The following is a 27896-nucleotide window of genomic DNA, read 5'->3' on the forward strand; positions in this document are numbered from 1 at the left end:
TGCCTCTAAGATGGTGGACACCAGAGGGAGACTGGCATTGAGGGGAGAAATGATAAAACAATCTCAGTATCTTGTTTTATTAGAAGAGACAGAGGGATGCCTGTTGCAGCCCATCTCCTCTCTTTAGTGCTCTTTTTTCCACAGCCTGACATTAGCTATGTATATCTTTTTTCTTTACAGGAACTGCAGTATTTTAGGCTTGTTGCCACCTCTATCTCACTGTGACCTAGACAAGCTCAGTTCAAAATAAATGAAATACAGTACAACTCACTGCCAGATGACAAGTCATTCAGGTGTGACACATACAGTCCATAACTCTTTCTAGCTACGTACATGAACACATTTCAACACAGTCAACAGGAAAAGCAACAGCACTCTTCTTCCTCTTTTTGGAAATATTACTTGTGGCTTTCCTGTTTACCAACGAAGGTGTTTCCTGTACTTACAGAGCTTAACAGATGATCAACTAACTATGTCTTTACATTTGCTGTGCGCGCTATGAGAAGATATGAGGTCTTACAATGTTTAATATCTAATGTGTACTGTATCCTGGCTTCAGGCCGGGAGACAAAGAGGCAGTAAGCAGACGGAAAAGGCTCATCTTTTAGGTATGACAGTTTGTAGTACCAAAAGATGGCTCGGTAAGAAGATCCATCCATCCATCCATCCATTATCTTAACAGCTCATCCTCATTAGGGTCGCGGGGCATATGATCAGACTCTGACAACGTCACGGCTACTCCGTCACACTGCATGAAGAAGAGTGTTTAAAGATACATACATTGGTTTATATTATCATAATGTGAAGCATTGACATAAGAATGTATCGGGTCGGAAGTAGTTTATCTGATATGTTGAGATCTTTGCAGTGTCAAAACTTGTTTCTGCTGCTGATCCTGGTTTCTTACCGACAAAGGTGGCGTGCCGTCATCTTCCACGGTGACAGTGAGTCGATACTCCTGCTGGCGCTCTCGGTCGGGAGGGGCCGGCCGTGTCACCATCTCTCCTGTCACGCGGTCCATGCGGAAGGTCAGGTCCTGGTTTCCAGCAGTTATGTAGTAGAACAGCATGGCGTTGGGACCGATGTCTTCGTCGGTCGCTATCACACGGAGGACAGACGTACCTCCTCCGACATTCTAAAAGTTACGTCACAAACGAAGCCTTCTTGTTGACTATTGCTTCGAAAATAAAGGCGCAACTCTCACTGAACGGGTAAATGCTTTAATACGAACGAGACATCACCAATTATAACAGTATGTAATAAATTATGCAAAAGTGATGCATACAAAATGAGAGAAACATGCAAATCAGGTGTGAATAAAGTGAACATCATGCTCCATGTGACGTGTGAGTGTGTCCCTACCTCACTTATGCTGACGTTGTAGCCCCTCTGGCTTTCAATAACAGGTGCGTTGTCATTGACGTCCAGGATGTTGATGGTGAGGGAGTGGTCTGTGTGTCTGGGAGGTGAGCCATTGTCAACGGCACGCACCTGTAACAACATACACATGCATTGTACGCGAGTATGCAAGCCTGACCATGCATTTGGACATAAACAAACACACAGGGCACAAAGAGATCAGGCGTCATCCTCCGTGCTTCCACATTCAGTCCTGGTGCTTTTGTGCAAAATCTTGTGTTGGGAGGCAAGATGCTGTGAGCTTTCCTTTGAAGTGAAAACACGGACATGAATAATAGTTTAATGGCATCAGAAAAACACACGTCATTTGTGCCATCCAACACTCACACGATTATATTTTACATAATTATATTGTATCAAAGAAAGTCGGTTCTGTGTTTGTCGATGAAACAAGTGTGGCACAGGACTGAGGTTAGTCTGAGGTTAAAAAAAAAACAGTCAGGGTTGTGGTGTACATGTAACATGTGTACATGTCTATCTATATATATCTCTACGTGTGTTAAAAGATCATACATGCACATAGGTTGCTGCCTGACCTTCAGTAGGTAGCGGTCTACTGACTCTCTGTTCAGAGCAGCGTTCACAAAAACCTCCCCGTAGGTGTGATTTACTGTCTTGATCTTGAAGACATCCTCCATGTTGCCTGCCACCAGAGTGAAATTAACCTGAGAAAGCATGATGAGTCAGAAGGAAACGAAAAAAAAGGCGAGAAAAAGGGGCAGTGAAAAAAGAATGAAAGAGTAACATTATAATAACAGCTCAGGCTCAGTGAGACGCTCTAAACATAAAGCTACCCATAATGTATGAATAGTTTCATAATTGTAATTGGCTGTGTATATAGCACACGCTACAGAAAGAATGAGGAGCTGAAACCTTGTTGAGTAGCAGACCCAATACCGCACAAAAGTCTATCTTCCTGAAGATAGTTCTTGGAATTGTGTGTGGGTGAATGTGTGTGTGTGTGTGTCGAGTGAGAACAACAACAAACCGCATTCAAACTATGTTTATGTGTAAAAACAACAATACAAATACTAATAGCACCAATACTAGTACGAATATTTTTTATATAGCCTAATGATGCAAAAAATGAAACACAATGTGCTTAATATTACATGTCAAACACAAGGTAACCTGCTATAAAAGCTTGCAATTGCTGCAATAATCTGTCAAATTATTGTTATAATGTTCTATTGATGACATGACAAGAGATTTGTACATTCTAAACGTCTCGATCTTTTATTCTCACCAGTCCGTTTAATCCAGCATCTTTGTCCCTTCCCAGCACCACAGCCACTTTTTTCCCCATGGGTGTGTTCTCCAGGACATCAACTGAAGTATCTGATGTGATGTCAAACACTGGACTGTTGTCATTCTCATCCAGAATGGTGATTGAAACCTGTCAAGATCAATATATAAGCTCAATAACTTGCAATTCAACAAAATACTTACCTTTGAAATGAATCAAATAACCCCAAATCCCCCAAATCAGAGATACTGCAGATTAATAAATGTCATGTTGCCTTTTATGCGTTAAAACACCTTACAAAAGCAGAAAGTCTTACCTTCTGCACTTCCAATGAGAGATGCAATGAATAAAAGAGGAATGCCATTAAGTTTTCTACAACAGACAAGACACAACACATGCAGTCATAAATAGAATGTTGTCCACGACAGGCAGAAAGATGAAAAAACACAATGCAGAAGGAGGCCTACCACGGTGGAGTCTTTTTTAGGGCCTCCATCATCAGCTACAACGGTCAAGGTGTACATATCCCCCTTCTCTCGGTCCAGCTGGCCTGTCACAGTGATGCGGCCCTGAAGCATCACACACATCAGCATACATCTCCGCCTCCATAAAGATTGCATACAAGGAAGACATCTACTAATGTGACAGAGAGTGAGCAGGTACAGAGACTAACAACTATCATCAAAATGGAATCCCATCTTCTCATCTTTCAAAGGAATCAAATGGCTTCAAAGCGAACGAGCTCTTTGATCAGCTTACAGTCATGCAGCCGCAAGCTTAAATCACAGGGAAGGAGGTGCTATTGAATCACACGGCGGCTGATGGATGCATCTTATTTGACAGAAGGTGGGCATAGGGTGTGCTCATATGGTCGTTGACCTTTCCTCCCTCGGCCCTCCACTCACCGTGATGCTGTCTATCTTGAAGAGGGCCAGAGCCGCGGGCGACGTATCGGGGTCGAAGCGATAAGTCAACTGATTCAAGTTGTCGGCTGACTGGGCCCGCACCTGGACGACTTCTGTCCCTGTGGCGATGTTCTCGCGAAGCGAAGCCTCATAGCCGGCGGAGAAGAAGGCCACCGCCTCGTCCAGCTCATTGAGCAGCGTGACATAGACCGTGCAGAAGCCCTGGTGGAACGGGGGCGCCTGGTCAGTGGCCGAGACGTTCATCAAATAGGTGGTTTTGGTCTCGTAGTCCAGGTAGTCCACAGTGGTGACCAGGCCAGTGCTCACGTCCACCTCAAACTTGCGGTCCGAGCCGGACACGAGGGCGTAAGCAACAGCTCCGCCATCACCTGGGGGGGAAGAAGGGAGCTGGTTGATGAGGACAACGGCTAAAAAATAATAACTTTAAAAACAAAGCAATAAACTGTCAAACCTTGTCACATTGTTAAACTGACGACGTAGTTGCAACGTGCAAACAGCTTCCTCCATTTGGTGTTATAGAAACTCTTTTGCCTGTGTGATTGTTATTTCTGTTTCAGGCCCGATCTAATGTTTTGGAAAATGTATGTCACAGCAACAAATGCATCAGAAGGTGTCTCAGAAACACTTAACACCACGGGAAGTGGATAGAGGAAGTCTGCACTGTGGAGCAGAAGTAGCGATTCAAATGGCAGATACAGTGAATGTTTTTCTTGTGCGTGCACGTGTGATGTAATAACACGATACAAATGTTGTGGTTTAGAGGCTTGATGGTTCTCTTTGCTGTGGCTCCTGCTGGTGACAGGGTAAACAACGGCCCCATGCAAGTAGGAAGTTTAAAGCCACGATCAGCAAAATGTATCTTTCTGCCTCATGGCGTGAAGATACAACACAATGCTTGAACTGACGCCGCAGTGGGGCCTCTCCGCTCCCCTCTCCTGACGGATCTGGGACTGGACTCACCAGTGTCAGGGTCCGTGGCACGCACCACAATCACGGAGGTGCCAATGCCAGCGGTCTCCCTCAGGCCCAGACGGTTGTATTGTTGTTGGGTAAACACTGGCAGCTCGTCATTGGCATCGTCCACATATATGATCACCTGCAGGGGGAGACATTTAAGCACATCAACTACAGAAACACTTGTACTCTTTGGGAAAAGGGCTCGGCCGTTTTATCTGTTCAGTCGACATAAATAATATATATCTGAGTCCCACTGAAGAGTCTAGATCCTCTGACGTCCACATTTGGAGACAAAATCTATCACAAGAGGGTAGAAACGCCAGCCACATTTTCCTTTTCCGTTTATAAATCATCCCACTCTGTTATGGACGGGACCAAACTGTTGGATAAATTATGCTGCAACATTTTACACGAAGCATGGGGATGTAACTTACACAGGCTACAGTATCATCCCCCAAAAGCTACCCTCCTCTTCCTCACCCTCACAGAGCTCCTCATGCTGCCCTCGTCACTGTTGTAGGCCACCACCTCCAGCACATGGGAGCTGCTGGTTTCTCTGTCCAGAGCCCTGGGGCCTCTTGTCACCAGCCCGGTCTGATTGTCTATGCTGAACAGATTGTTGCTGTTCCCTGCAGTCACACACACACACACACACACACACGTCAGAGACAGAGAAAGAGTAAGGGAAAGTGAGATGGAGCAAGGGACTTCTACGAAAACACCCATTTTAGCAAAACATTTCAATCTAGTCTCTGCCAATTGGGTGGGAAAATTGAAGTTGGTTCCAATGCAAATTAACTTCCAATCATTACTGGTATTTTCCCTCTGACTGCATCTAGACAAGAGAAATTGCAGTGGAAACAAGAGTAATTGTCATACCTGCCCACAGGCAGGAAGCTTGAATCACTCAAATTTTGCAAACTTTCTCGTGGAAATTTGCTTTTGATCCAATTTGAACAACTGGATTAACGACGGCGCCAATATAAATATATTGATTTAATACAGTGCGTCGCGGGAGCCTGTTCCTTCTTTGCATTTGTTCGAGAGCAAGTAGACCGCGTGCAAAGGTCTCCTGGGAGGCAAATCACAGGACTGCAGCACTTACCAGTGAGGATCCTGTACAGAACTCGGCCGTTCTCCCCCTGGTCGGCATCGGTAGCTTTAACCTGCACAAACGAACGCAAACAACTTTACAGGGACACCAAACACAACCACATCTACCACGTGTAGATTGCTGTGCCTACTTACGAGGTACAGCGTTAGGATTGCAAAAGTATGCAAACCATCATGAGAGAACAGAGAAGTTGGTTCATCGTGTGTTCATTCCCATGAAGTCACATGGCAGAAAGTACAGTTCATGCACATTTCTATTTAATCAATGGTTTCTACAAACAGATGGAGAAAAAAAAATGTTTTTTTCCTCATTCACCACACATCCACCGGTGCCCAGTGCCTTGTTGCCACAACAACCCCAACATGGCTTGGCAGTAAGGCGAGGATGGCAGAACTTCTCTCTGTCTCTGTCGCCGGGCAGAGAGCCAGAAGCAGCCCAGAAACCCAAACCCGGCGCAGACAGCGCGGCTCCGCAGCGCGCGCAGATGAATAGTGAAGCTTGCTGCGCTGCTGCCGAATGGGCCGTGTCATGAGACTGACTTCTGAGTCCAGAGAGGCGCAGAGCCGCTGGCGCTGGATGAGGCTCGCTTCATGTCACACCCCGCTCCTCTGCGGATGCATCAAAACCCTACGGAGGTGCCCACAAAGTGCATATTCAATCGCGTACAGAGACACACACTCAAAGCACACTCAAAACACTTGCACTCAGGTACGCAGCAATACAGACACACACACACACACTCTCACAGTCTCTCCCTGCCATGTGTGTTCTCCTGTGCTCTCTCTCTCTCTCTCTCTCTCGCGCTCGCTGTGAAGAGGGGCCCAACTTCAGTCTCATTAGCTTCATAAAGAGATGTGGAGAGAAGAGGAGAAAGAGAAGGAGAGAGGAGGGGGAGACGAGAGAAAAAGAGATGCTGGGGGGTCAGATTGGGAAGTGATGAATAGGGTATTACACAGCGGACTGCACCACTTGGGCCGTAAAAAGGGGTGTAAAAAGTTGAACACGACATTGCAGAGCCAGATGTTGTAAGTGGAAGCATGTGGAGAGTAATCACAGAGAGATTGTTAACCCAGCTTCCGCATGGCTCAGAAAACACACGATTGTCTTTGGCTCCCCGGGATTAAAACAGCAGTGCGATATTTCTGTCGTAATCCTGTCACCCACATTTTCCCCTCTTTCCCCCTGGTTGCCCTGTTCCTCCCCAGCGTTTCCCCCTCTGTCTCTGGGAAAGCAGCAGTTTAAGGGGGAAAACAAGTGCGTGAAGCCAAGAAACAGGTCTGACCTCAGTTACTGGAACTAAGCAAAGTGCTGTTTTAAAGAGTCTCTAAAGTGTGGGTGTAAGTATACATTTTTGATAGGTTTTAGTCAGAAATTACGAAAGAGTCAGTCTGAAGAAGAAATGCTAATTGCTTAGCTTCTAAGTTAGTAAACATAACTAAGTATTTTCAAATCTTAAATTCAAAGATTGCCTCGAATTTCGTGAATGTCTTTAACAATCTATATTTTACGTCTGCTGAGGAGTCTTTTGGAAGAAAACTCCTCATATCTAGACTCGTACATGTGAGCAGCTTGACATGTGCTTGAGTAACTGCACATTGTCTGTATGTGGAGACTGTCTTACATTTGGTTTAGTGCTATTAAAATCATCTGGGACATAGATTTAAATATTAGCAAACAGAGGCTGCACACCTATGATTTGTTACTGCATTCCCTTATTCATATTTTTATCCCACTTACAGAGAACAGAGGAAAATATGATCAATCAGAGAGCAATCCAAAACAAATCTGATATGCATTTAGCACGTATGCTATTAATAAATGAACTTCACAGACAAATGGGAATAGCTTAGACAAATGGTGGTGTTAAAGAAGTTAAGAAATCACTGTTTCAAAACCAGCTGAGCAGTCAGATCTGAAGGAGCAACAATGTGGAGAGGAGAGTACCTTACAGCTAAGCTGCCAAGCTTAGGAGCAGCGCGCCTAATCACCAATATGTGCAGCACAGTCTACAGTCTACTGTGTGTCTGAGAAAGAAAGTTTGTGTTTGAATAGCTGTGTGTGTGTGTGTGTGTGTGTGTGTGTGTGTGTGTGTGTGCGTGAAGCGTATGTGCTGACTAATGAACTGACTCTCTAACGAGCCATCCTGCTCCACTGGCCTTTTCACAGCTTTCCTGGCATTTGGTCTTAAAAATAATTTCACGTCCCAATGTGTTTCCCTTAAACCGATAAGCCATGCTTTGTCTCCGCTGAATTAAGGACGATGACATTTACAAATGTTACTATGCTGAAGATGGGGGCGCACAGAATGGGGCTGGGGGTATAATTGGAGACTCGGGGAGAAGAGGTGGCTGCCTTGCATTTTACAAGGGGCATTTTAATAAACCCAATTTGTTGCACATTGAAGAAAGCCTGTCAAGCATTGACTGTTTTGTAGTCCTTGATTTAATAGCTACATAATTGACGCAAATGCCAAACACATCTGCATGTGCATGCAGGCGTTTCTGTGTATATTTGTGTATGTGTGCGTTAAGTGTGTGTTCGTTTATCATAAGCACTTGAGAGTATGGTCCAAATAAAGGGGAAAACAAACTCAGCTTGGTTTGGCTCGGTTAGCGAGGCAAAGAGCCACACGTGCGCACGCACGCACACGTGTTCACACACACACACACACACACACAGACAAATAGAGTAACATATGCACACACGCAACATCCTGACGTGGACCTCCAATCTAATGTTCTTTTCTCCATCCAAGGGCCGAAGACAACATGAACGCCACTGAACCAGTTTCCAACTTCACCTCCACCCCGAACACAGAAAATGTCACTCTGTCCAGCCTGACGGCCACCAGCGTCTCTCCCACCAGCCCACTTCCTCCCACACGTTCCTCAGAAATCCTCGACCCAGAATTCACCATCGTGGTGGTGCTGGGCTTATCGCTGCTGCTGGCGGGGTTAGCCGCCTTCCTGGCAGTGTGTCGGCCTTCGGAGCAGGACGGTGACTCTGAGGCGAGCTGCGGCCGGGGCGAGAGCCTGACCCGCGGGGGAAGCCGGTCCAGCGAGCCCCAGCTCAAGGTGTGGAAGAGGCTGGGCTCGTATCGGCGTGCATACGACATCTCCTTTAGACGCCCGCCCCATCGTAGGCCGTACGAGCGCGAGAGTGCACACGCGTCGCAGCCTCCGGCCCGACAGACGCCGCGGCCGGAAACCAGCGTGGAGCCCCACCTCACTATGCCGTGTCTCTTCGACTATGTCACTGAAATCTGACTGGAGGACAGGCTGAGGGCAGACTGACTGCTTCCCAAAACAAGTGATACACTTGTATATCTTCGGCTGGTGCTACAGACGTTATTGATAACTGTTTGCCGTTCGTTGTAACAAACTTTATGTGCGAGGTGGGTGAAGTTTGCAAAAAAACAACTTGCTGAAAAATCTGGCGATCCAAAAGTCCTTGAAGCAGGGTTTCCACATGTGACTGATCAGCCCTGTGCAGCAAGTAACATTGCATGTTCTTTTTTCAACATGTATAGTATAGAACATGCACAACATAGCGCTATATATATAAATATATATAGCTTTATAGATACTATATAGAGGTAAAACATTACTTCATCCAGCATCGACTCAATTCAATTACAATTATCTTTGAGGAATCATCAAATTCACTTCCTGCAGGGAAATATATTCCCCTAGACTTGATTACATTACATTTTTTTCCAAGCACAACACTTGCAGAGATATAATTCAAAAGAATTGAAGAAACGAAAATATCTATCTATCAAAAATCTAGTAGAGACAGTAGTTCAAACAATGACTTTGGTTTTCGAGGCCAAAAGAATATTCATTAATCCTTCAAAGTGTGGGTACAATTATCATTCCTCTGCGTCACATTGCTATTTTAATAACTGACGCAGAATAAACAAACATCCATCGAGTAATTAAAGTGCATTAAGACAATTTGTTTTTATAAAAAACACAATAGGTTACCAATACAGTCAAGACAAATGCAACTCGCCTCAAAAAGAGAGCTCCCTGTGATTGATTCTCTGTGTTTTGTGACTGTTGCGTTAAGAAATAAAGTAACGTTGGAGTTTAGACAGATGAGAGTTTGGCTTGTTACTAGATGTGTTTGGCAGACTTTAGGGTTTTCTACCTGGAGGATGCTGGTTCTTCGGGGCACGTTCTCCAGTACGCTGGTCTCGTAGCTGTTCTGGAGGAAGATGGGCCTGTTGTCGTTGACATCCTGCACCTCAACAAATACAGTCGCTGTGCCCGTCCTCCGGCTGCCTGCTGGACCGTTGTCTACGTGCAGAAGCAGACACATCCACAAACACGTCAGTTGCGATCCTTTAGGTTCATGCTAATTTTAAGGGGTGACGCCAGGACAACTAAAAATACATTGGTCTTCATTTCATGGCTGTGCATCTCACCGGCTAAAGCCGTAAATATATTCTTACTTTAAACTTACTTTAAAAAATATGTTATTTTAAACGACCAAAACCAAAAATAGCTTGTTATAAAGACGTAAAACTGGGACATTGGCTCATCAAAACTTGGGTAATTTTCAGCTGCTTATGAATTAGAACAATATGTGTAATTCTGTTCTCGGGCACAGGTTTACATTATGTCTGCCTCTTCTCCTTTCTCTTGTGTCTCTGCCCCCCTTAGCAGATAAGCCACACTGACTCAATGCTTTCCAAAACAGGAAAACCTCAGAGTTTTTGTTCTTTCTTTTCAAACGGGAACAAAGGCAGTTGAGCAATAGTCTGAAATTACTGCAGATGTGCAGGCATCACACATTTTGCATCATTGCTGTGCACAAGAAGAAAGGAGCTGCTTTGAAGATCACGAACAAAACAAGCAAGAAAACCAGTCCTATTATAACAAATACAAACACGGACTGTGTAAAAATGAGGTAATACAGAGATAATAAAGGTTTCCTATCATCATAAAAATGACACACCGATAGCTTCTACGACCAACGTGTATGCTGCCTGGGTCTCTCTGTCGAGGCTGACCACAGTCCGAACAACTCCGTCTCTGAAGCCCACGCTGAATTTACCGTCCTGGTTACCACCTAAAAATACAAAACACAAACACATTTCCAAATATGTTTTCAAAACACTAGTACAACATTGCGTACCCATACAGTACAGCTATGTTACTAAAAGAAGCATGCGATAGGAACTTGCCTCACACACAAACTCACACGGAGACGGATGGTTGGACAAAAGATATTGTGCATGCACATAGTCCACAGAAAATATACAACACTGGAGCCCACAGACACACAAAAACAACTCCCACTGTGACCTCTGACCTGTGATGAAGTAGCTAAGTTCGGCGTTGAGACCAGCGTCGTTGTCAGAGCAGCTGAGGCGCCCTACAATGTGGTCTCTAGGGACACTCTCCTTCAGGGAAACATTGTACACGCGAGGGTTGAAGGTGGGCGTCTCATCATTTACATCCAGAACTGACACACGCATACAAACACACAGACGGAGAGACATGAGGACACACAGATAGATGTACATGAGGACAAACAGGGCAGCAAGGTGGTGCAGTGAGTTAAACAGACTATTGGTAAAGCAGAGGATTCAGAGTCTGAAAACAAAGTTTCGGTCGTGACTCCCCCTGCGAAGTTAAGAGACGTGAAGCAGATCTCTACAAAACAGTCCATGACATGTTGATGCTTCTGAGTCCCTTTTCACCATGTTTACAGCAACCAAACTATTTTGCCCAGCTGTATTTTCACATCCCACCAGCAAGTGGCAGCATCCTTCTCAGTGCTTATCTGCATAAACGAGGTAAGTCTTCCCGCCATGCAGAATCCAATCATACCGTGGCTTGGCAGTTTCATATGTAGGGTAATTTCAGAGAAAGCAGAGGGAATTCAAACCTAGTTTCTCATCATCATCAGCAGCCACATTAGCAGACTCTTACCTGTGACTGTGAGGGTTGAAGTGGAGGTGCGAGGGAACTTTCCCGCGTCGTATGCAATAATTCTCAAATGGTACTGTCCCATCTGCTCACGATCCAGGACTGCCGTGGAGGTGAGGACGCCAGTGGAGGTGTTCAGGTAGAAGTCGAGCCGAGGCATCCCCATCTGTAACGCCATTGTAATCAGTCCGTTCTTGTCCTCGTCTGGGTCCTCCACCTGGACCTGGAGCAGAAAGAGAGATTACTGAAAGGGTAAATCAGAGTGGATGGTAAAAAAGAGAGCTGATAGAAACTTTAACCATTTGAATAAATGTCATAATACATGAATATAGTCTTATATTTTACCCTGAAAACTGAGGATCCAATGGGCAGTCCTTCTGGAACTTCAGCCACAAAGGGCAGGTTGAGGAAGGTTGGGTCGTTGTCATTGAGATCCAGCAGGTTGACGAAGACCGTGGTGCTCGCTGATGCATGCAGTGGAGGTGTGCCATCTAAAGAGGGCGCCAGAGAACATGTAAAGACACACATACACACACAGCTCACGGTCAAAGGGGTTTATTAGCCACAGTAAAAAGTTTCATGGTCAACATAAAACTTGAGGAATGAGGTTTGGAGAAAGAGGCTAATCGGTCAGAGTTGAAAGCTCTCTGCTGAGCATGATATAGAGCCATTTAGGCTCACTTACAGATGGTTGAGGTGTTTCATGAATCAAGCAAATTTACACAGCGAAAGGCAAATACAAGCGCAAACTGACACCTCACTGCACACACACACACTACTCACTGTCAACAGCTGAGATGATGATGGTCCTCATGAGTTCTGTGTCCCTGGGGTTGGAGCTTTCCCTGTCCAGAGTTACCCCACTAGTGCGGATCTTCCCCGTGCTGCTGCTGATGGTGTAGAAGGGGTTTTCCGGACTGATACTGTACATCACTGTGCCATTTCTACCATTGTCGGGGTCAAATGCCAACACCTGCACAGGGGAGAGACAGGGGAACTTTTAACCCCCCCCCCGCCCAAAAAGGTATGTTTCCCATGTCCTATGTGTACTAAGATCATCTACACTGTGGGAATGAGAGTGTGTTCAAGAGGAGAACGTTAAGATTTGAGAAGAAAAGAGGAAAGGAATGAGCAAATCAATCAGAGAGGGGGAAAAGGGATTGCAGTAATAGTAATGGTAATGGTAATAAGAACACGCCCGTACCACCCCCAGAGCATCTTCACAGACAACCCCTCCCAACTGCTCTAACACATCAGTCAGCTAAAAGAAAAATGGTCACGTCTCTTTTCTGACACAAAGTGGCGATGGGTGATGAATGTGTGAAGCAAGGAGCCCGACCAAAACACTGGCTGATTCTTAAAGAGCTGATCAATTATTCAGTGCACTGACTAAAAACTCTGGAAACTAGTTAATTGGTCGTTAGAGGAACAAAGGTTTTGCAGGTATTTAATAATTAAGGTGACATGGTAGGCAGGCATTTCAGAGGTTCATTGATTAGCAACTGCACAGTCACAGGTAGGGGATATAAGATGTGGGGAAGTGTCTGGCCGGGCCAGTTCAACTAATCAATTCTGGCCTGAGCAGAGCACATTAAAAAATAGTGAGCAAATATATTAGCCTTGTCTATTGAACTGTAGCCCTGGTCGGACTGCAGAGTGGCAGAAAAAAAAAAGAAGTACTGCATTGAAATGAGTTATTAGAAGAGGCTCGCTGCGTGTGTAGGCGCTGGATGTAAAAAGCAGCAGCAGTGATGGCGGGGTGCTCGGAGATTTAAGTGGGATGATCCTTGCATTGGGCACAGCGACCAAATTCATCGGCTCACTGGACACCTCCAGGAGGACTTAGCAGGTGGCCTCTTGTCACCATGGAAACACTGGTTGGGCCAGGGGTACATTTGGGCCCAACCACAGGACCGCGAGCCCGGGTGGTCTGACTTATTGAAAAAAGGTTCAGACGGGCGGCAGTGAGCACGGAGTCACGTAGAGGAGGCATCGCATCGCTGGATGCACCATGAATGAAACTCAAGTGAGGTACAGTTCCACGAGCGCAGGGACACATGGAAAAGGTAACCGTGTGTTAGCAGCACAGTAGCTTTCACTTCACTTTCATGACCATTTCTCCAATCCACTCTCTTGGTCTGCAAGACAGGTTCTCGCTTGCTTTTCTGCCTCGCAGCTGAATAATTTGCCATGCGTATGACTGCAGGCTACATTTTAATTAGCAATCGGACTCCCTTAATTACACTCACTGACGACTCTTTAATTAATGGACAATCAGGGCTTAATTAACAACAACACATTGCCAAAGACCCGAGGACGATGAGAGACTTTGGGGTAATATTAGAGGGTTTACTTAGCGATGACCTACGCAATAATGGTATTTTGCCCATCAACGGAGGAGGACACATGCAGAGCCATCCTTCAAGATGGACCATTTTTCATCTGCAGTATGTCGCCCAGTGAAGACTGTTGTCTTCCTTACAACCAGAATCATCATTCCTGTGTGTTTATTAGTGGCGGTAAGTTGATCATCAGCTGCTCAGCCATCTACGCGTCCCAGGTCGTTCAGCTGTACTCACAGAGATAACATCAGTGTTCATCGGACTCATCTCCACTACATTGGTGTTGTACGGCTCGTCCCTCCACACAGGGGCATTGTCGTTGATGTCCAGGATGGTGATGTTCACCTAAACAAAGTGGGAGTGAGGGGGAATCAAGGAAAACAGGAAAGGAGCTATTATTGTGTGTCACATAAGAGACACATATCGCAGTACATCAAAGTGCAATATATACGTACAATGGAATATAATTTCATCCCAAAGGAATATTGATTAATGAGTGGAGAGGAAAGTGGTTTGTTATGTGCGCTGTGGAAAGACTATGGCTCATGAGTGGTTACCGTGGCAATGCCAGTCTTTTGCTGAGGTCCCACCCCTCCATCCACAGCTCGGACTATCAGGATGTACTCTGATTTCAACTCTCGATCCAGCAGGGCCGTGGTGGTAATCTCTCCTGAAACACACACATGGAATCAGATCCAAATTATTTTGGACAACTCAGACATTGTACAAGGCAAACAAATAAAGTCAGAATAAAACAAAAATGCAGAAATACACCTTCCAAACCCAGCCACGACGGGCATGGAAGCCAAATGAAGAGCTTAAGAAAGAAAGAGACACATATTGCAAACACAGATCTTTACATTACATTTAGTTGACACTTTCATCCAAAGCGACTTACATTTTTTCTCTATACACTGTAGACAAAGCAATGGAAAGCAACTCAGGGTTAACACATCTACATGGATTAGCCGAGCTGGGATTAAGAACCACCGACGACCCTCTGATTGAATGACTGCAATGCTAACCACGGAGCCAGGTGCCCCTATATCAGGTTCAGGCCAAGTGCCTCAAGAAAATCAAGTCAATCATGTAATCTCAAGAAATTATAATTTGAAATGAAGCATACTTGCAGAAAAAAAAAACTCACAGTTTTTCATGGGCCCACACACACACACACACACACACGCACACACACTCACACACTCACTCACACACCTGAGCGTGAGTTGAGACGGAACTGAGAGGAGCCCTCCAGGGAGTAGATGAGTGAGGCTTGGCCATATTCCCGAGAGGCGTCCAAATCAGTAGCATTCACAAGCAGCACAGTTGCCCCTGTGGAGGAGAGGGGGGGGGATGAAGGGAGTAAGACAGAAAGAAAGTTACAACTCATGGACTGGGAGAAAGGAAGTGAACTTGAGTCACAGGGAAAATATGTGAAGACTAGTAAAGAAAGAGAGAGAGAGAGAGAGAGAGAGAAAGAGAGAGGGACAAGCTTCAGAGAGAGACAGACCGAAATGGCATTCAGAGAGCTAATTTCTTCACCGCCCCCATCCTCAGCTCAACTGATGGCATGGCATTGAGTGGGTTTATGGATTAGTGGATTATCAGCTTGTTTGGCACAGCCTATGCTTGGCACAGATCAATACCAAGGCAGACAGGGGGATGAGAGGCTAGCCAGAGCCGCAGGGCTAGCCCTGAGCTCAGTCTTGCAGCCCACGCCTTAGGTCTCCAGCTCAGGGCCAAGCACTTTAGCCATATTCCCCGAAACCTCAGCCCCGGCGCAAGCCGCTCAGCTGGTGTTCAGCTATGTGCCCCTTTAAAGCGGGTCCGAGGCACAGACAGAGGCCAGCAACTGCTTGAGCTCAGAGAGAGAAAGGGGCGGTCGGACATCTCATTTCCCTCCAGCGACTGGAAACTAATCTATTGTCTGGGATAAAAGAGTTTTCTGAACGCTTGCATGGGAATGAAAAGAGCGGCCAGTGATTCTGCCGTGAATAGTCAATATCCTGCGTTCTGACTGAGCATGTAAAAACATTATGCAAAATCATAACAAATAAAATAGTGGCGGAGGCTGCCAGAGGAAGCATTTGAAATAAAACATAAAAAACAAACATACCCCCAAGAAAGCAGTGTTGTTGGATAGGCTAATGGTCGGGCAATTCAAGTAAGAGGTGGCTGTTCACGGGGTTTGAGCTGTTTGGAGTGTTTGAGTGCTGTGTTGGTTTTGCACCAGAAAATGCATTCGAGCAGCTAAACCGTAACCCTGCGTATGAAGCGACTCACCGGCAATAATGTTCTCTGGGATTTTGACGATGTAGGACTGCTTGCTGAACTCCGGTGGGTTGTCGTTCTCATCCTGGGAGGGGGTTCAACATCGACAGCAGCTCAAATCAACGTGCCAGACAATGAGAAAATGCAAATGTGTTTCCAAGAGAAGAACGTAATTAAGAATTAAGACATTCAGGGGCAGAAAATGGGCAGAAAATGTTTTTAGAGGTAAACTCCTGGTAGTGGTATCTCTTAGCATTACGTTAAAATTCCCTTGGACAAAACAGCGTTGTCTTAGTTAGGCTGGCTCTTGTTTCCGTCATCTAATTAGGTAGTATGTTATGATTGATATATAAAGTAAACGCAATAAGCTCAACCAACCATCCCAGCCAGCCAGTACATTGTAGTTAAATGCATTATTTGCTTGGGAACTTCGGGACTGAGGAGAAACTGGGTTTGGACAAGAAGTAGACTGATAATGCAAAAGCAAAGGGAAATATTAAAAAGAGGACGCATTTGCAATCACAGGTGAGAAAGTTGTCCTAAACAATATTAACAATGGCATTCCAATAATACCTGTAATTAAACAGGAATGAATGACTACAACACGGACCAGCTTCGGCTGTCAAGCAGACTTTTTTTTTTTAGAGCATTTACATCTCTCACAACCTCCCACTCATTGAATTAGACTCTGTTTCACACAACACATCCAGTTGTGTGGTTATTCGCAGAGAGACTCCCCACTGTGTGAGAGCTGCTGGGAAATGTTAACACTTTAACAACAGTCACTGGCACCATTATCTATCACGGGCTCTGTGTTGCACTGGTGTAAAGTATTGTGTGCGCGTGATGCTGCTTGCTACTGATAAACCCCTGTGGTGTGAGTCACGACACTGTTGAGGACAGAGAGATAGAGAAGGGATTGTGCACATCTCTCCCTGTTGATTTTTTGCTTTCCAACACAATATTTCTCCCTCATGTTGGATGTGTATAGATATGCATACTGTTTTTGCAGAGAATATTCAAGAATATTCCAGATGGATTCATCCATTCTACTCTGTCATTTCTTCCTTTTATGACAAAAAGTTGCTTGGATAATGGATGTCTATTGGGGGAAATGAGCTTAAGAGCCAGTAGAGATACTGTTTATGACTTCTGGATGCTCATTATATTTTTACTGCTGTATTCATAGTATCCTAGCAAAGATCAACATTTATGTTTATTATTTAAAAAAACTGAAAAAATGACTAAAAGTTTAAAACGTTAACGCCCAGCATTGTCTGTTGTACAGAGTAGTCAGCAGTGCAGGTTGTACAGCACATTTACAATACAAACGCTTGAGGTGAATTCTATCAGGACCTTGTCGAACATGCAGAGGGAGAACAGAGAAATACCATACATTATAGATCCTAATTTTTTCTCTCCACATTGTATTATGCGCAACACTTCTTCTAAATCATTGGTTCTCATCTGGTCTGGCTCCGGGACCCACCATCACCCTTAATGACAAGCCGCAACCCAAATCCAGGAACATTCTCAACTTCTCCAATGTATTTAATGAGAAGATGGTGCAGTTTGAACCTGAGATAGTACGGAGACAGTAGTGTTGCATGCTGGGTGTGTGATTGGGTGTGTGTAGGGGTGTTGAAGGTGCATAACAAAACAATAAGATAAGTAACAGAACCTACACTAACTCTGCATAGTAATCACATGGGAATAAAACACAATATCAGTATACTCCTTTGAAGGATTTACATTTTGGTGCCATGCTGTTGAATCACGCTCAAAAACGTCTTCGTCTGTGAGCGAGTGACGCAATGTCTACTCGGTATCGAAAAGTATCGGAAACAAAAAGAATGAAAAAAAAAAAAAAGAAAGAAAAAATCAAGGTCGGTTTATTTTGAAAAAGTGGCCGGATACCTCCGTCTGTACGTCTGAGCCTTTTACTCTTGACGCTTGTCAGAGGCTACGTGAGAACGTTGCCCCAAAAATTAAACTTAAATGTACGTTTCAAGTCATGTCAGAGGGAGGGCCGGCTGGTGATGGAGGTGGGTCGGACCCAACCCCGTCGGCCCACCGGTGATTTCTCCGGTATCCCCCTGGTTTGACCCGACCTGGAACACGCTGGAGGGACGAGCCGGCGAAAAAAAACGACACAGCGCTACATAAAAGTCCCTTCAAAATAAAACCACAGGATTTTTTACATTTTTTTAAATTTCTTTTTTCCAAGCAAAGGCCCGCGACCCATTAAAAACAGGTCCGTGACCCACCCACCAGTTGAAAACCACTGTTCCTTACCATTAGAGCCCTGAATAAGCCTGACAGAGGTGGCACAATGACACATTATCGCGATAAAGAGTGATAGAAGACAGAAACATCTTCTATAACATGCTATGACTCTGACACGTCATATGTTTGAATTGAAAAGCTGTGTATACAAACAAAAACATCCGGGTCGTATTGCACAAGCAGACGTGATCTTCTCACAGCCTTTAACTAAGCCATCTGACAAAAGCAACACCGTCTGCTCTGACTTAGGAAGGCTACAGGAAACCTAACCTGTAACAGACATGGATCACAGGGTGTTTGCAATGCCTGAGATAGTGCAGAAAACACAGAAAGGCATTCAAATGAAGCCATGGAAGAGGAGCCCGCTCGTGCATGACATACTGACACAATCTTTTTTACGTTATTTCTTCCTGTCTTTAATATGTTAAAACATCTGTAATCTACGGTGCGTAGTATGTGGCTGTGACTTCCTCCATGCCTTGAAATAAGACTTCCAGTGATAAGACTGACAAAATAACCGAACTGGAAGCTCAGATTGCTGCACAGACTGTGATAAACCTGCAAACAAAGCTGCAGTCAGACATGGATCAAAAGGTACTCAAAATAATTCAGACAGCAGAATCCAATATGTAAGTGAAGTTGAATGCTATCCAGCATAAGCCGGATGACACCTGTCACGCTCTGTATCAACATCTAACTCTAATGCATGGATCTGTCAATCCGTCCGTCCACTTGGTGGGTGTATGGACTCGGAAACCAGCAACTAACACAACCGGCACGCTTTGGCTCCACGAACTTCGTCCTCGACTCATTACATGCTCATTAGTGCTCCACTTTATAACCACAGTGGTTATGTCAAAGCGACTAATGCGCCTATTTGGAAATAACCTCTCCTCACCAACGTTCCTGAGAGTAAGTGGGTCGAGGCAAACAACATTTTTTGCTTTATGTTTCACTCTTTCTCTGATGGGAATGTTGGTATATGCGGTGGTAGAACAAGTACCGTACTCTTTTGTAAAGTAGAATTATTAACTATTCGAGTAAGAAAGTAATACCACACAGTGAGAAGACTGCATTCAAATGTGAACTTTACGTCTGGAGTGAAAGAGGCATTATCCGCAAAATGCAGTACATTTACTGAAAGTCTGTTCAGGGTGCAGCTTTCAATTCTAATACTCTTAATGGTTTAATTAATGATGACGTATTATATTTGAATTGTTGTCTGCAATGTAACAAAGTAAGAAACAAACATCCCAATAAACATATAGCTGTTTAGGGCTCTTTTTGTCGAGCAGGAGGCGGGGCTTGTTGCCTCCTTGTCTCAGGGTAAAGTCTGCATGCAGCCCATTCTGAACAGGCATGTTTTCACTGGCACATAAATACAAGACAGCTTAGTCATCATTCAGGACACATCGCTTCATAAGGTCCTCTCCCAAGTCTCGGGCACGTACATTTGAGGGGAACTTAAAATGAAAAGATTTCTGAAAAAGTTTCAACGTGGGGAGGAATCTTTTACAGGTCGTGTGTGCTGAGGCACGGGGGGGGGGAGTCATTAAATACTTTGTGAAGAAAATACCAGGCTGGAAAATATTTAAAAAAAAAGTGAATTAGAAAGATTCTCGCCGAAGAGGAAAACAGCAAACAAACATGTTTTTAACTATAAAAGTTCCTTCTCTGGAAGCGAAAAACAAACACATTGTCATAAAGGGAGGGAAGCTGCAAAGGATTTTTACAGAAGGGCAATGATTAAACAAAAAAAACTTCAAAGTGAACAGTAGTCCTTCTTACTGTATCCACAATAACACTAGATACAAAATAGATAAACAAAAAACCACCAGGGATACCAGTGTGCACGAAGAAGACTATATTGTAAACCAAGTTGAATAGATAGAATGAGATCAAATTGTAGATTGCACGTGTTCATTAAAACCTGATGGGAAAATTCACAAAGGAATGGATCCACTGATCAATTCGCAAGGGCCAATTCGCAGAGACATCTCACTGTGCAAATGATTTTACAGCAACAACACGCCCGCACAGTTTTGCAGCGGAGTGCAAGTTGCCCTTTTTTTGAGTACGATTGCAATTATCCATCTGGCAAAGAGTACACTTTGCCTTTGCGCAAAGAAAGCCACAGGCAGAACAACGGTGGAGAAAAAATAAGAATAAGGTGTGGAGATCACGGGCTACAGGTTCTGACAGACGAGGTTTGGAGGAATTTCTCTCAACAGGAATTTAAAAGTGACAGAGTAAACATACTTGAAATTTAACATCCCTGTCTGTCAGTGCTGTTGTTTTTTTGCAAGTGTACACCTTCAGACCGTATGAGCAGATGGCATGATCTAAAGCAGCCGAGAAAAGAAATAGTATATCATTCAATGCTACCATGATCACAGGAAAGTCTGGGCATGACATCTTTTTATAAATGCAGTTCAGATACCAGCAACTCTCTGAAGATGTTCATAATTTGACTATAACTGCGTTGGGCTGTTAGTACTGCTCTTTGTGAAGAGGACTGTTTTTGCAATGAGACACTTTGCACAGAAAAGGGGCAATTTTGTTCCAAATGTATGCATATTACCTGATTTAACTACGTGCAAAAAGCAGCGCCCAAGATGCTTTTTGCTTTACAGGGCAGTCAGGGTTGCATTTTACCTTTTGTGGGTGCTTCCAGAATCACATTATTTTTTTGTCTTTGTGCAGGTCGCACAAAGCGGCCACAAAAGCCATTCGATTCCTTTGTGAATTCTCCCCCGAGACACCCTCTCAACCTGCTAATTTGACTGATTTGGTGATCGTGTGACCATTTGTGATGAATGGAGACGGTTCAATCCATCACAAAATATGCCATAAAGTCATTCTAAAAGTTTGATGGCGCATGTCTATCACAATAAAAGGCTGTTCCATTGGCTTAACATGTTAAACAATGACGATAAGTGAGAAATGGACACATGCTCTGCAAGCTTTTGGATTCGGTCACACTCGCCTGACCTCAGTGACCACTGTGAAAGAGCTGGAAAGGCCCTTGACTGGCGGCTGAGGTCTAACTCTGAAACTGTTATGTGTTCTGAGAGCATTAAATCAATCCCCTGATCCATGTCAGTGACATTAATTGTCAAATAACAGCTGCTACTACATTTACATCACTATCAGCAAGGACAACCCTGGAATGGTTCGACCCTACAGGGAAAACTTGTCCTCCTATTGGTGATGCTGTGCAATCAGCATGAACATCCTCGTGGTTCACAGTTAAAGCAAGACGTTTAACAGGCTGCTGTGTGCACAGTTTACATAGGATGACGAGACAATACGGGACATACACATTTTCATCTGAGTTGCATTAGACTTTAAACTGTGAGTAAGGCATTTAAATACTTACACAAAAATAAAAATCTTCCAACTCATGCTCCAGATGTTGTCATTTGTCGTGAAGGTGAGTCGTATTTTTGACCACAGCAAGGAGGAGGTGTGTCTAACATACAATGTACCAGTCTGGAGAAAACGTTTTTTTGCTGTTGGACGAGACACTGCTACCTGCACGTCGAGGTGTCAGGTGATGCGTTCGTGCTGTTGGATGTTGAAAAGCACCACGGTGTGAGAGCAATGTATGTTCGGCAGGGTCGTACTTACAATCACCTCCACCGTGACAGGGACGGTGTTGTTGAGGGCGGGGTTCCCCCCATCTTTAGCCATCACTGTCAAGTAGACCATCCCATTGGGAACTTGCTCATAGTCCAGAGGCCTGGTCACACTGATCACTGAAGGACGGAGAGAAGCAGAGAGAAGGAGGCAGATGGGGTTTTGTGCTACACGTGTATTTTTACCTGCAGAAGCATCATAGAAGATGTATAAACTAGTCTATAACTTTAACATGACTATTTGTGAGCATACCTGCGTATCCCTCCACCATGAGGATGCTGAAGTAGGCGGGGAAGGCGGAGGCTGAAGTGATGGTGTATGTCAGGAAGTTGTTGGGAGGAGAATCCTCATCTGTTGCCTTTGGGTGGGCAGAGACGAGAACTTTTTGAGTGAAATGCAAAGACAGACAGCGTAACCGGACAGATGTTGAAGTGCAGTGCTTATATTTTAAGTGTATGTTTGCACAGCATGGGTGCGTGTCAGCCTGCGCATATGTGTGCAGCCAGGAAGCTGTCAGTCAGTGACGGCATGTAGTTGGACAGATTAAAGCTGATTCTGGCTATTAGTAGCGCAGGCGTCAATACTGGATGAACACCAACCGAGCCAAGACAAGCTAAGCAGACAGAGGACATATGAAACTATACTTTGGAGGGCTAATCCACAACAACATCAACATCAATGATGACACCCCCTCATTATTCTCCAGTTGGCAGGAACTTAAACAAGAGTCCTCCGGCTGTGAGAAGAGTCTACTGGGCCTTCCTGGCATCATTAAAGGCTGGACAGGTTGTCAAAAGCACTCACTTGTATCTCTTCGTAACACACATATCTCAGCTCTTTGATTTAATGCCAAAGTGTTGACTAAGCAATACCTTTCTTCCCCCACAATGTCCTAAACTGTGGCTTTTCTCTTCCAAACTGTCGTCCTATTCTCAAATTTCAACAAACAGTTTCATATTTGGCGGTCGTTTACCACTCAACGGTAAGACGAGTTGGGGGCAGCAAATAAAATATATGAGCGGCAAAGACATAACAAAATAAGAAGTGTCAAGAAAAAAAGGTTTAGCTATAAGCATAAGCACTGTAGTAGGAGGCTTTGTTTGGAAAGAGAATGAAGCAAACAGCCTCTCTTTGCTTTGTCTCTCCACACAGCCTCTTCTATATCTATTTCAGTCTCCCAGTATTCCTAGTTCATGTGTGTGTTTGCATGTGTGTATTTGTTTGCATGTGTACAGCATGGGTTCCAGGGTAGATCGCTGACACACAGAATTGCGCGGCTGGCTTCCCTGTTCCTCTCCGGTGGCGTATTAATATCAGCATTTAAGGTTAGCTCAGACTAATCAAACACAGTGAGCCAAGCGTTGAGCCCCGTCACCAGCTCAACTCCCACAATGCAAAGGCAAGCCGCCAAAGTGCACTGTTGCGGGGTAAGCCACTGCTGTAGCCGCCGCCTCGAGGGACTTAACAGTCTTTCTCTCCAGGGCACAATCAAGGGAAACGCTGAGCCATTAGTTACCATTGTGCCTGTGTACCTCTGCGGTTTGTGTGGCAGTGACTGATGGCCAACACACCACACTGACCTGTTCTTCTTGGATACAGTGCACACAAACACATAACTGTACGATTACAGTAACAAGGAAGGAAGGAAGAGGAGGAGGGCAGCAAAAACAAACAGCTTGTGAGATTACTGGTGGTATTTGTGGAATTAAATCCTTTGTTGCAGGTGTATTTTTTTATATGAATGTACTGTAAAGGAGAATATGTACGTAGCCGTTTCTCAATGCCAAGTACGTCAAGTACGGACTTGTGTTGGACGGGAAAACGCGTTTTTTATGCAATTTGAACAACAGCTTAATTGATCATGTCACCACTTCAGCTGTTGCTAATGAGTTTACTCCGATTCTTCACTGTAAAGTATTTTTACAATCAAACCAAATAATGATGCTTTTTTTTTCATTTGAAACCAAAATTATTCAAATTTTATCGGTCCCACAAGCAGGACCTCACGTCTCTGAAATCGTCAGAGCATATATTTAAGTAGGCTGAATCTTGAGAAACCGACCACATATTTGATGCCTAAACAACTAACTTCTCGCCTAAAAACCTCCTAAAATTTCATTCCGTGACTTAACAACAGTAGTATTAAAAAAAAACTTTTAGTTGTGTGTTTTCTCCTCCGCCATTGATCCCTGTTGCTGGTGCGAAATGCATTCTAGGATATTTGGATTCTCCATGTACGAACAAGTCACTTCTTGTTCTTCTTTCAAGCACATCCCCAGAAAAATGGGCGGAGCAAGTCACATCTGGGCATTTGGACCGAATTTGCCTCGATGCAGACTTTAAAATTCTTGGACTGCGACTTATGACGTACAAACGAGTATGCACATTGAGGAACGGCAGTATTATTATCATTGTTTTATTGCAGGCATCCTTGTGTGAGTTATATACACCAACATATATGTGCATGTGCAGCAATTATAAATGAACTGCACGCCAATCTATTGTGACTTCTCCATGCTAACTTTACAATTTACTAAAGTGTGACAGGAATAATTACATTTTGAATCAGTAATACATTACCTTTTATTGGTGTGGAAATGCAGTTCATTCATTGTAGCCAAACAATATTTTTTAGTCGCTATAAACAGGCCGGTTTTACACGAGTTGCGTAACAAGATTTTAGGCTTTCTGGTTTGAAACTCTACACGTGAGTCTTTGAAACACGTCTCACCCGGACTCGTGCCACCGCCTGGACGGCCTGTTCGTTCTCTCTCAGCGAGCCCACGTACGCCTCCTTCTGGAAGAGCGGCGCGTTGTCGTTGACGTCTAACACGTTGACGCGGATCCTCCCCGTTGTCTCCTCCCCGCCGCCGTCCCTCGCCAGCACGGTCAGCGTGAAGCGCCGCATCAGCTCATAATCCAGACTGTCCCGCAGAATGACCCAGCCTGTCTCGTCATCCAATGAAAACCTGCAAAAGACAAACGGGGAAAGTTAGAGGCGGGTCACTCCCAAAAGCTCTAAGAAGTTTTAAAAAGAAAAATAGGACAAAAAAATCTGACTGTTCAGAATCATTCTTGTTAATTAATGGAAGAAAAAAGTTGCACTTGTTCATTTATTCTTATGATAAGAAAACAGATTTTTATGTTGTAATAATAATGCATCATAGCAGGGAATAATTATATGATTATTCCAAGAAAATGGTTTCATTGCAGATGTTTGTCAAGTTTGCAGTAATACGGTCACAAACAAATAGAACAGATACATACAAATAGAAGGAAGCCACACTAATTGTTTCTTTAAAATAATGAATGAACACACTACGGGAATGTGTGTTTTCCTGTAGGTTTGTGGCCTAAAGAGAGCAGGCGTAAAGAGAAGTGCTGGACATCATTGGAGCTCAGCTGTCTGCAGCGGAGCTGTGAAGCAAAAACTGTGCAGTACAATTGCTCACAAGTGGCCAAATAAATTAAAAATGAATGCAAATGTGTTTGTGTGGACTATTGTGTGTAGCTGTGTCTTACTGGTCTGGCTCATCACTGAAGTAGTAACGCACAATCCCGAATATGCCTGCGTCTCGGTCTGTCGCCTAAAAGAAAAACAGAAAAGTTTCAGTTCCAGTTCACTTCTTGGAAAGGTTTTTCGGTACACACGGCCTCCGTGGTCCATCTGCGTTGGTTCTCGTCCTTGTTTTTTGTTCTTATCTACTTTGGGTTTTGTTTCAAACGTACCTGTCAAATTGTAGGTGCTCTTTCAGGAATAATTTGCAAATGTAATTTCATGCGGCAAAATATATATATATATACACACACATATTTAACACCTAATCAAGTGTTATGTAAACGCTTGATTATGTATGGCTGCCTTCAAATGATAATGGGAAAACAGCAGGGAAGGAAAATCCTGACTCTGACATGTTTATTATAGCAAAGTATTTTTTTTTTCCCCCATTCCATCTTAAATGAACTGTTAGATCATTCCTCAGCATACATTTGTGCTTGTGTGTTTGTGAGGTTAACTGGTCTTTTTTGGGGTTGTTTTTTTTTAATCATCGTTTTTCTCAAGTTTAGGAAACGTCTCACTAACAGCTGTCTTTAACTGTTTTTTTGATGATTTTATGATAAATCATGGAAACCGTGATTCACTTTGGTGTTGATTGGATTTAATCTGTTGAAAGAACTGACACATTTTTCTCATCACATCACCTTCACATCACCCACCCCGATCTTAGACGAGCAGCAACAATTGCTGTCATATGTTTCGCAGATCAAATTAAAATGGTGACAAATACAACATAAAGAGCACCACTTCCGTGACTCTTGTACTTTAAGAAACACCAATCTGTCTTTGTAAACACATGCGCTTGTGCACACGTGCACTGACGCGTATTCGCAGGGCGTGTGTGTGTGTGTGTCGGCGTTGATGGATCGTGGCTGGAGAGGCTCTTGTAATAGAGTTCCACTTCAGTGGCTCTGCAGTCAGTTGAAGGGCCAAACTCGAGCGTGTCTGCAGCCTGCTCCGTCAACCACGATGTTGGTCACTGTGATTCAGTGATGCCCCGATACCAACCTTATTATGTACGACTGTACGTGTGTGTGTGTGTGTCCGCATGAGCGTGTTTGTAGAGGATATGCGATTTTGTGGCTGTGACTTACACACGAAAATATTTGTTATTGTGTCAGTGTGTGTGTTTATATGCATTGAATGATGAGAGTATGATATGAGAGTGTACACAACAGTAAATGGGCCAACATGTGTGTTGTGTATTGCTCTTTTTTTTTTTTTTGGCTGAGTGTGGATGCATGTGTGCACATTTGAATGGGTTAGGAAATATCTATGTATCTTAAATTGAATGCATTTATGGTTATGTATGTGTGCATCTGTGAGGGCCCATCTATGATGCCTCTCACAGATGGAACAACGGCTGCAGCTATCAATGTGTTTTTTCACCTTCTAAAAATTACACCATGCTGTTTAGCTCAAGCCTGTAATTTCACAGAGAGCTTCCACTACATCGTCCTTGATGGCGAATCGATGGCTCTTTTTAATGTCCAAATGGCCCTCGCTTTGTTGTCAAGCGCACCGAAGCACATCTTTGCTGAACGAGTGGCAAATGGGACGTTAAATACATGTGAGGTGTTTGGAACTCCAGTCAGGTTCTTATATTAACCTTTTGAGTTTTCATCCGTCATGTCTCCATGACCTCATCATTTAATGCCACTCAACTGCCTCTCTCCCTTTTTGCATTCCTATCCATCCCTCTCCCGTCCTACCTTTACCTCCCCTTTTTATCGTCTTCTTTCTGTCTTTCTCCCACTATTCTCCCTGCATCCTAAGCTCCGCCTCCATCTCCACCGCCTCCCCCTCTCCTCTACATATCTCCCTGAGCACACTCTTTCCCCCCTCGATGCCTCCCTCCCTCCTTTGCACCCTCTCTCCCAGGTGAGTGACAGGCCCATAAGTGCTCCAATGATAGCGGTGGGGGTGTTAGCGTGACAGCTATCGAGGCAGTGACAGGAGCCAGGCTCAGCCTGGGAGCTAATACTGCCTCTGCTTCCGCGGCCGAGCCCCTCTCGCCTTCACGACAGACAGTGAGGAAGAGAGAGACACAGAGAGAGAGAGAGAGAGTAATAAAAAGAGAGAATGATAATGGAGTAGAGGGGCTCACTATCTCCCACCAAACCATCACCATGACAGTACGGACTGGTCACTTTGCCAACTGCTTGCCAAAGACTTTCAACTTTCGACACAAAAGGCCT

General features: G+C 44.3%; 2 protein-coding genes across 5 annotated transcripts in view; one reads left to right on the forward strand and one right to left on the reverse strand.

The window, feature by feature from the left end:
* cdh23 (cadherin-related 23) overlaps positions 1-27896 on the reverse strand; it is a 164170-nt gene that overhangs the window by 28690 nt on the left and 107584 nt on the right. Inside the window, exons 14-37 of one of the 4 annotated variants that reach the window (XM_068567305.1) lie at positions 25662-25726; positions 24871-25108; positions 22392-22497; positions 22131-22258; positions 16227-16299; positions 15159-15275; positions 14501-14613; positions 14181-14288; positions 12385-12574; positions 11947-12092; positions 11605-11824; positions 10982-11134; positions 10625-10738; positions 9815-9963; positions 5654-5714; positions 5029-5177; positions 4552-4687; positions 3571-3959; positions 3133-3234; positions 2982-2984; positions 2666-2815; positions 1956-2084; positions 1363-1491; positions 908-1135 (exon numbers count right to left, since the gene is read on the reverse strand). In XM_068567305.1, the coding sequence (XP_068423406.1) occupies positions 908-1135; positions 1363-1491; positions 1956-2084; positions 2666-2815; positions 2982-2984; positions 3133-3234; positions 3571-3959; positions 4552-4687; positions 5029-5177; positions 5654-5714; positions 9815-9963; positions 10625-10738; positions 10982-11134; positions 11605-11824; positions 11947-12092; positions 12385-12574; positions 14181-14288; positions 14501-14613; positions 15159-15275; positions 16227-16299; positions 22131-22258; positions 22392-22497; positions 24871-25108; positions 25662-25726 (3396 nt within the window). The other 3 variants (XM_068567302.1, XM_068567304.1, XM_068567301.1) reach the window with 3 other exon arrangements.
* On the forward strand, positions 6883-9739 carry LOC137780146 (uncharacterized protein C10orf105-like). Its single transcript, XM_068568518.1, has 2 exons — positions 6883-6999; positions 8418-9739. Exon 2 carries the CDS (start codon positions 8431-8433, stop codon positions 8926-8928), a length of 498 nt encoding a protein of 165 aa, XP_068424619.1. The 5' UTR covers positions 6883-6999; positions 8418-8430; the 3' UTR covers positions 8929-9739.

The sequence above is a fragment of the Clinocottus analis genome, unplaced genomic scaffold, assembly GCF_023055335.1.
Source record: "Clinocottus analis isolate CAN_PGR_092001 unplaced genomic scaffold, fCliAna1.0.p SCAF_8, whole genome shotgun sequence".
In the NCBI taxonomy this organism is placed as follows: domain Eukaryota; kingdom Metazoa; phylum Chordata; class Actinopteri; order Perciformes; family Cottidae; genus Clinocottus; species Clinocottus analis.